At 37.3% G+C, this 9,529-nt stretch overlaps 1 protein-coding gene across 1 annotated transcript; it reads left to right on the top strand.

The window, feature by feature from the left end:
• Nucleotides 1-3,704: 3,704 nt before the first annotated feature.
• On the top strand, nt 3,705-4,641 carry LOC119766482. Its single transcript, XM_038251051.1, has 4 exons — nt 3,705-3,875; nt 3,950-4,075; nt 4,138-4,340; nt 4,395-4,641. Exons 1-4 carry the CDS (start codon nt 3,705-3,707, stop codon nt 4,639-4,641), a joined length of 747 nt encoding a protein of 248 aa, XP_038106979.1.
• Nucleotides 4,642-9,529: the final 4,888 nt, after the last annotated feature.

Raw genomic sequence — 9,529 nt, 5'->3', positions numbered from 1 at the left:
TTTGTCATTTTTGTCATTTTTGTCATTTTTGTCATTTTTGTCATTTTTGTCATTTTTGTCATTTTTGTCATTTTTGTCATTTTTGTCATTTTTGTCATTTTTGTCATTTATGTCATTTTTGTCATTTTTGTCATTTTTGTCATTTATGTCATTTATGTCATTTTTGTCATTTTTGTCATTTTTGTCATTTTTGTCATTTTTGTCATTTTTGTCATTTTTGTCATTTTTGTCATTTTTGTCATTTTTGTCATTTTTGTCATTTTTGTCATTTTTGTCATTTTTGTCATTTTTGTCATTTTTGTTATTTTTGTCATTTTTGTCATTTTTGTCATTTTTGTCATTTTTGTCATTTTTGTCATTTTTGTCATTTTTGTCATTTTTGACATTTTTGTCATTTTTGTCATTTTTGTCATTTTTGTCATTTTTGTCATTTGTGATCATTTTGATCATTTTGATCATTTTGATCATTTTGATCATTTTGATCATTTTGATCATTTTGATCATTTTGATCATTTTGATCATTTTGATCATTTTGATCATTTTGATCATTTTGATCATTTTGATCATTTTGATCATTTTGATCATTTTGATCATTTTGATCATTTTGATCATTTTGATCATTTTGATCATTTTGATCATTTTGATCATTTTGATCATTTTGATCATTTTGATCATTTTGATCATTTTGATCATTTTGATCATTTTGATCATTTTGATCATTTTGATCATTTTGATCATTTTGATCATTTTGATCATTTTGATCATTTTGATCATTTTGATCATTTTGATCATTTTGATCATTTTGATCATTTTGATCATTTTGATCATTTTGATCATTTTGATCATTTTGATTACTTTGGTAATTTAGGTAATGTTTGGTCTTTTTTTGTCATCATCACCCTAATGCTGCCACAAACGTCAATTGATATGTACTCGATCGTCACCACGAAGAAAACCAAGCTGGGTAGTATGTATTACAGTTGGGTGTAATGTCACTAAAGTCCTCCCAAAAACCATGCCTGACAGTTTGCGGTTTTCGCACCATTCCAGGGAGGTGTCCGCTGCTGCGGTTGAACTCACGCGCGTGACGGTAACGGTACGCTGTGCTGTGGAAGAAAGTGTAGTTGAAATTGGCTGTCAAACATTTAATTATCTCTCGGATGGTGTTGACAGCTGACGGGACGTCGTCCTTGGGGGGACAGTTGAGAAGAAACTGTTTCGTTTGTGGGTTGGTTCATGGGTGGTCCGAACAATCTGATAGATGGTAAGTGAATTGTCTTTTAAACCGATGAAATTATTAAATAAACTTTTGTTTTGCTTTGCTATGAAGAAAGAGAATCAAATGTTGAAAATGAAATGTCGCAAAACCAGCTCCAAAATTCTCGACAAAAAATGGTCTCGACCAAACCTAGTTTCTCTATCGAGGCATCGTCCATTCCTGTTCGACCAGTTTGGGGACATCGCAGCGTCTAGATCTGTGGCTAGGCCAGTGTCCTAGCTTCGATCTACTGCGGTCAACGAGGCAGAGAGGTCCACCCCGTATAAACCACACCATCGCGCGCGCTGATTTATCCAATCTCGAGCGCCCACACACAACTCGCCAATCCTCCCGAGTCAGATTATCTCTCGGACTCGAGTCTTGTGGCGTAGCTTTGGCGCGATTCCAAGGCAATCCAAAAGGAGAGCATTTTCTATCGCCCGCGTTGTCTACATAAATTTGAGGCCTGCTTGCCCGGTGTGTCCAACGACGAACCATTTCGAATCGATGCCGGGTCGCGACGTCGTCGTCTTCACGTGGTCTTCCCGGGCTGTGAGGAGAACCTCATCCTACTCACCTTGGTTAGTTGAGGCATGCAAAAAATAGTCACCAAACCTAGGAGACAGGGCCGTCAGTAAGGGGTTTAGTGTCATGTAAGTTGTATCTTTATATTCTAGTCAGTATTCTAGCACCTACCTTCTGCTTTCTAGCTCCTAAAAAAGCAAAAAAGCAAAAAAGCAAAAAAAGTAAAAAAGCAAAAAAGCAAAATAGCAAAAAAGCAAAAAAGCAAAAAAGCAAAAAGCAAAAAGCAAAAAGTAAAAAGCAAAAAGCAAAAAGCAAAAAGCAAAAAGCAAAAAGCAAAAAGCAAAAAGCAAAAAGCAAAAAGCAAAAAGCAAAAAGCAAAAACCAAAAACCAAAAAGCAAAAAGCAAAAAGCAAAAAGCAAAAAGCAAAAAGCAAAAAGCAAAAAGCAAAAAGCAAAAAGCAAAAAGCAAAAAGCAAAAAGCAAAAAGCAAAAAGCAAAAAGCAAAAAGCAAAAAGCAAAAAGCAAAAGCAAAAAGCAAAAAGCAAAAAGCAAAAAGCAAAAAGCAAAAAGCAAAAAGCAAAAAGCAAAAAGCAAAAAGCAAAAAGCAAAAAGCAAAAAGCAAAAAGCAAAAAGCAAAAAGCAAAAAGCAAAAAGCAAAAAGCAAAAAGCAAAAAGCAAAAAGCAAAAAGCAAAAAGCAAAAAGCAAAAAGCAAAAAGCAAAAAGCAAAAAGCAAAAAGCAAAAAGCAAAAAGCAAAAAGCAAAAAGCAAAAAGCAAAAAGCAAAAAGCAAAAAGCAAAAAGCAAAAAGCAAAAAGCAAAAAGCAAAAAGCAAAAAGCAAAAAGCAAAAAGCAAAAAGCAAAAAGCAAAAAGCAAAAAGCAAAAAGCAAAAAGCAAAAAGAAAAAAAGCAAAAAAGCAAAAAAGCGAACTAAAACGACGTTTTATCCCAGAATCCAACAACCCTTGAAACGCCCCTGCCTCCCCGCCAAGCGGGGACACCCGAGATCTGCTCTCGCTGGCTGCGATAGAAACGGCGCGATGTTTGCAAAATATACGCGACGTGAAATGGCGCATTTATCTGAAATATAATACACAAAAACACATTACGAAATAATTTATAAAATCGAATTTCATAAATTTTGCTTCGAGCAGCCAGCGGCGGCGGTCGTCCCTGAAGATCCACTACCGAGCTCGAGTTAGTGGTGAGATGAAATTTATTTCTGTAATTAAAATGGCCGATTCAGTTCATGCTCACATCGGGGTTGGAAATTTGTGTGTGTGTAACGTTACAGAAAGAGCGCAAATCGGATTAACTAGCCACCCACCACAGCGCGCGTGGTTGGCCGATTGCTAATTAAAAGTGAATGATTCCGATCTTGATCAGCGGCAGCCATAGCTGGGGAGGTCTTTTCTCGGAGCAGGAGAAATTTTCCCGGCTCGGGCATTCAGCGCGCATTGCTCGGATTGAGATGGACCGCCGATATGGCCATAAATTGCTGGAATTGCACATGTTCGCAGCCGTTTGGAGTTGGTGTACGGAGGTAGCTGAGGCTGGTGTGGTGGAGTTGTGGCCGGGTGTCAGCGTAATATATGTGATGAATGTCTAGCGCGGAGAGATCGATCTGGATGGGATTGAAGATGTGAACAGACTAACCTGTTACTTCAGGGGAAAAATTCTCAAAAATTAGAGCGCCATCAATCTTGTTGTGACCTATATCTGAATCGCTCCAAACAACGTTCTCACTTTCGTACAAATTATCACCTGTCCCGATCCGACCCGCAGGGCCCGTAGTCACACACTAACCAAATTAGCGACAATCAAATCCCGTTAGCCACGATTGTCTTTCAGATCATCAACGGACACAGAACATCATCATTCCCCCAAGATTCGGGCCCAGTTTAGTTTCGAGTGACCAACGATTATGAAGTCATCAGCGCAGATTTGGGTTGCACTCGGCGTGGCCATCAGCCTTTTCGGCACCGTTTGTGGACTAAGTGCGATCATCAACCACCGGGCGAGCAATGATACGGTGGAGATTAGCAGGAGTCGGGCGGAACGATCCCTGATGTTCCCGTACAACAGTGCTTTGGGGGTAGGTGATCAAAAGTAGTGGAGGCTGTGTGATTGGGTGGCTAATGATTTTTTTGGGGTTTCGTTTTCCGACAGTTGATTGTGGCCATTGCCGTCCCGTTGAAAGTTCCGGATCGTAATATCTTCATGTCGTACAACTTCGAAGGGAATTACAACAGTCCTCAATCGACGAACGTTTTCACCGAGGGGTTCTTCAATTGGGTAAGGCGATTCGTTGAGGATCATGAAAATGGTGATGACTTAGGAGTTCGTTTACTTGGTAGGTTCGTGGAATTGCCCCAGTTCTGGAAACTCCAGCTATTGCAATTAACAGAGCGTTGGACGGAGATCCTGAAGTTGAGTATGCTGAGTCTACAACGGTAGCGGATGAAGAAGAGTCACCCAAAGTGACTCGCGCGATCCACACCAGAACTCCGATCTACACCCGGAAGAAGGTCTACCGAGCGATTGAGTCACAGTTTATCAAGTAAGTTACTAGTCAGATCAGGGAAGCAAGTTCTACCAAGATCTTCCCTTCCAGAAATGGTTTCAACGGAAAGAAGTGCCTCCTCCGACTCATCTGCGAAGCTTCGGAGATCCCGGTCCACGAACACAACGGCATCCTCGGCGACCTATTCCACATCGTGCTCAGTCCTTCAACCTCCAAGGACGAAAACCTACCCCCGGAGTTCTACAAGGCCGAACGCTTCGGCGTCCAAGGACACTGCCACAAGTACCGGAAGCACTGCCAGGAGAACGTATTCGACCTGTTCAGCGTAATCATGTAATAAATTAGCTCTCTGTTCACCAAACATTGCTGGAGACTGTCAATCACGCCGATATCACAACCTCCAAACCAAGCTAAAGTCTTCGACACCTCATTAAGTTATCTCTCTCCAAAACGCACCTAAAAGGCATAATAAATAGAGTGCGAGAGACCCCTTCGGCAATCTGGTGCTCTCATTTTTGGTATAATTAGATGTGTCAAGAGACATACTTCGGTGACGAGCGCGTCGGAAGGTGACAAAAAACTGGTCAACTCGGCGTTCCGAGCGAGGCCACGAAAACACAAATCAAGTTATGCTCACCGCAAGACCAGCGTGAATGGGAATGTACGTGACTTGGGTGTTGGACTCAACGCAGCCAGTGGCGGCGGATCGTAAAAGTGAGAATTTATCAATTAATCCCCGCGTCTAATGAACATGTAGAGAAGCGTTCAGACTACCTGCTGGTCGAGCGATGCACGTTGACTTGGCCGGACTTATGATATGTGGCATAAAAGTTTAGTGCCCCGGTGAGATAATGTGTCACCCGATGACCATCTATGGGAAGACTTCTTGGGAAGGTGAGTGTGCGTAACATAATTAGAGTACTTACGCAGAAACAGACAGTTCACGTACGTGAGTACATAAGGGTAATTATCTTGTTGCATTGGATGAATTGCTTGAATGAAATGAGTTGTGAGAAGAAGTTCCTCGACTCCAAACCCCAGATAGATGACGCAACATTCTAGTTTTCCACGTCCGTCCGTTTTCACTTTCATGACGCACCTAGAGCCTGACCAAGTCTACCCGAGTTGCATCTGCTCCGGTTTAGACGACATCCACGCACATTTTGCCTCTTCATCATCGTCCGGCCGTCTTGTAGGTAATTATTAGAGACTACGGCCGCAGGCCGCCCCGACACACGCACTCAGCCCAGAACAACCCCCTCTGCCTCTAAACTGCCCATAACTTGTTTTTCCTTCGGACACCTCTCCTAAGGCTCCTGCTGCTGCGAACCTCGCCTTCGTCCTCACCGTGGTGTGGCCGGAGATTATGCAATCCCCCACACATCTGCAGCAGCTTCAGAGCTTCAGCGTCGTCGTCGTGGTGGTGCTCTCGTTTTTTATGCAATATTTGATGTGCCCGACATCGCGATGGTTTTAGTGTCCGTCCGAGCGCGCGCACTCGTGCGTCCTCATCTGTCCACCTCTGAATTGTGGGGCCAAAGGAGAGCAGAACTCTGATGAATATGTTATTTCTTAATAAACTTTGCAATATGTGTTCTAAAATTTAAAAAGATACTTGAAAAACAAAAAAAAATGTTATCACCTGAACGCACTCCTACAGTCTTGTGAAGCCAACATCGAGGTTATGCAAATAAATAACTGAACCTAAATATTTGATAATTCCGAAAATAAGCACTCAAAATAAAGATCAATTAATCGAGATTAAGCGTAAGTGTTCACTAAGAACACCAAAAAATGAATTTATTTTTATCTCCTGGCAGGGTTGTTAAAATATCAAAATATCAGCTTTCAGCAACTACAATTATCTCGCCTGAATATTCATGCCTCAAATACAACTGCTCTTCTCTCTTCATTGAAACTCTCAGCGCCGAACATAGCCGAACACATTTTCGTGTTTACCCACTCGCGATTGACATTTTCCTTTTCTCTCTCATTCTCGCTTCCACAAACATCCTACCGCAACAGCGTTCAACCACAAAAGCCGCCACAAAACCAATTTTGCAAACGCAGTTTGAAGGTGCGTCATGCGTGGTCGGCTCCTAATTGCCATCTCGCGTTCTCTCATTGCAGTTTTCGGAGAGATTGAGAGACTCAGCGGTGAGAGCGCATAGTCGAGGAAAAGGGAAGGAGTGATAGAGAGAGAATGGCATCGCTGTGAATCACGAGATACAAGAAGAGATCTCACAAGCTATAGTGACGGTCGCTATACTCTCGGATATTTTTGGTGCAGAGATAATCTATTGATAGCTTTTCTATCACTATTTTGCAACACTGTCTCCTGGTAACTCAGATTACTCATTTTAATTTTAAGGACCATCAGTGATATTTTACGTAATTGCTTTGGAATTGTACAATCGAAATTGTTAAAGTTTTTTCTTTTAAAGATTCAAAATTAAAGTACGAAATTTTATTTAGTACACTCCATACTATATGGAACTGTTCTAAAGTACAGACAGTGCAAAACTCAAAAGAATTCGAACAATTTTAAAAATACTCAAATTTAAATAATTCAAGGAAAATATCCAAGAATTTTCAATTAAAATTGGAATGTCTACAATACATTGAAAGGCTTTTTCAAATTTAATTTTGGTTTACAATTTAAATAAAATTGATCCAAAAATCATATCAATACGAAAATTAACAGTATTTTTTTTCTTGTAAAATATGGATTTGTAAAAAGCTGGTGGTGTAGCTAGGTAAATAGAGCTCCGAAAGCTTTGAAATTTTGATTTACTTAATAAAACAGTTTTCTGCGAGGCCTCCCATAAACCACGTGCACTTTTTTGTATGGACAACTTTCCAAAAAAAACTGTCCGCGTGGTTTACGGACGGTCCCTACCCACTTTTTTTTTGGACACTTGGGTTGGCCACAGAGTAATCAACAAAACTGCGATTTTTCTGAAGATATAACTCAAATTGTATGTTTCTATTATTGGTATCAAATGTAAAGAAAACAAAAATAAAAAAATTAAGAATAATAATAACAATAATAATACTTTTTATTAAAGTAAAAAAAGTGACAACAGCTAAAAACAATTTTAAATGCATTTTCCTCCGTTAAAAATCACTTTTTAGCATGTTTGAGTTAATTTACAAATATATTATTTTTTTGTGTAATTTCATATACAGTACCGCAAAAAGTAATTTTCCGTTGAAACTTTATTTTTTAAACCAGTGATTACCTACCGACTGTACTGCTGTAAAATGCATGTTCCATGTCTTTTTTCATTGCAATGATGAAATTTTGGTTTATTATTTTGAATTTAATTTTGTTTTGCTGTTGATCTTTTTTTCTTTTTTTTGCAAAAAAAAACTTATTGAAATCATTTAATTTGAAAATAATTCCATAAAAAAAAATATTCAAAAAAATACTTGATTTTTCGTTAAATTTATAAGAATGAGGATTCCCAAATTAAAAAAAAACGCCTTTAAAGTTTTGTAAAAATTTAGAGTATTTAAATAGTTTCTATTATTATGTTATATCCTTATTGCAAAACCATATAATTTTATTTTTTTGTTCAACTACGAAATATTGTGACAATTTTTGGTACTTAACAAAAACAGGATGGTTATATAAAGTTATGATATCCTAGGAAGATAAAAATTTTGCAACATAATTTTTAACGACTAACTTTAATTGAATTTATGCAATTTTTTTTGTTTTATTATAGAGACTTTTGCAAATTGAATTATTCAATCAAATGTACAATTATCACTCGATGATTGAGAAGATTATAGTAAATAGGACCTTTAAAAAATTCGAGAATTACGAAAAAACCAAAAAAATATGTTTGACGCAAAATTACTTTTACTTAAAAAAACTTATAAATAAGAGAAGAATAATCCACAAAAATAGGCCTAAAATTAATTCACAACAAAGTAATTCTCCAAAATTTCGCAAATATTTTTTGCAATTTTTTGGTTTTCCTTTTTTTTGTTTTGGTTGAAATATTTTCAATGTCAAAACAAGTCTTTCGTACAATTTCAGGTAAGTCTCAATGCAATTTTGGGTGTGTAAATGTATGAAACTCATTTTATTGAGATGGGATTGTTGGAGCAAACTGGTTTAACGGTGCTCATCAACTACAGCTTTTGTACCCTGATTTTCATTACAGACATTTTAGTATCGTTAAAATTACGGGAACTATCAAAATATTTTTAAGCATCCCCTAAGCTACTATTTACATTAAGATTTACATCAAAATTTGTCAATTTTTACAATCATTTTTTTTCAAGATTGGGTCCGTAAATTCAACAATTTTGGAATAAGAAGACAACAACTTCTTTGGTTGCTGTGTACCCTTAAAATTATTTAAAAATATTTTGGAAGCAAAATCGAACTTGTATTCGAAAAGTACATTTTGATAAAAAAATACTGTTACTTTGATTTCTTTTGGTTTTTTGCCTCGGATTCGTGATCAGGGACAAAAGTTACCCCTTAGGACAAAGTTTCACGCAAATCGAAGAGGGGTCGGGGCAACTGCTGTGTGAGTTGGCGGAGAATTACCCCTCTAAAAAAACAATTCAGAAGAGCTTGGAAAAAAACCAATAGCTTTCTCTCTGGATCTTTGAAAATCGAACAACTAGTTTCTTGGACAAAGCATCACAAAAAAATCGAATCGATGAAAATGAATTTCTCTCAGTGTTTCCTAATTAGCTTGTTATTTAAAACTGACGATATCTCAGAATCTATTTTTCGAATTTTCTCTGATCATTTCAATAAAAATATTTTGAAAAATATTATAATTTGGTCTATAATATGAAATGTGAAAAATTGTATTGTCAATCTTATCTGGATTTCCTTTTTACTTCGTTACTTTTTCTTTCCTGAAAGAAAAAGTAACGAAGTAAAAAGGAAATCCTGAAAGAAAAAGTAACGAAGTAAAAAGGAAATCCAGATAAGATTGACAATACAATTTTTCACATTTCATATTATAGACCAAATTATAATATTTTTCAAAATATTTTTATTGAAATGATCAGAGAAAATTCGAAAAATAGATTCTGAGATATCGTCAGTTTTAAATAACAAGCTAATTAGGAAACACTGAGAGAAATTCATTTTCATCGATTCGATTTTTTTGTGATGCTTTGTCCAAGAAACTAGTTGTTCGATTTTCAAAGATCCAGAGAGAAAGCTATTGGTTTTTTTCCAAGCTCTTCTG

This window comes from Culex quinquefasciatus, chromosome 2 (assembly GCF_015732765.1).
Source record: "Culex quinquefasciatus strain JHB chromosome 2, VPISU_Cqui_1.0_pri_paternal, whole genome shotgun sequence".
NCBI classification, from domain to species: domain Eukaryota; kingdom Metazoa; phylum Arthropoda; class Insecta; order Diptera; family Culicidae; genus Culex; species Culex quinquefasciatus.
The sequence above is the reverse complement of the archived record's forward strand: the minus strand, read 5'-3'. Positions and strand labels throughout refer to the sequence as shown.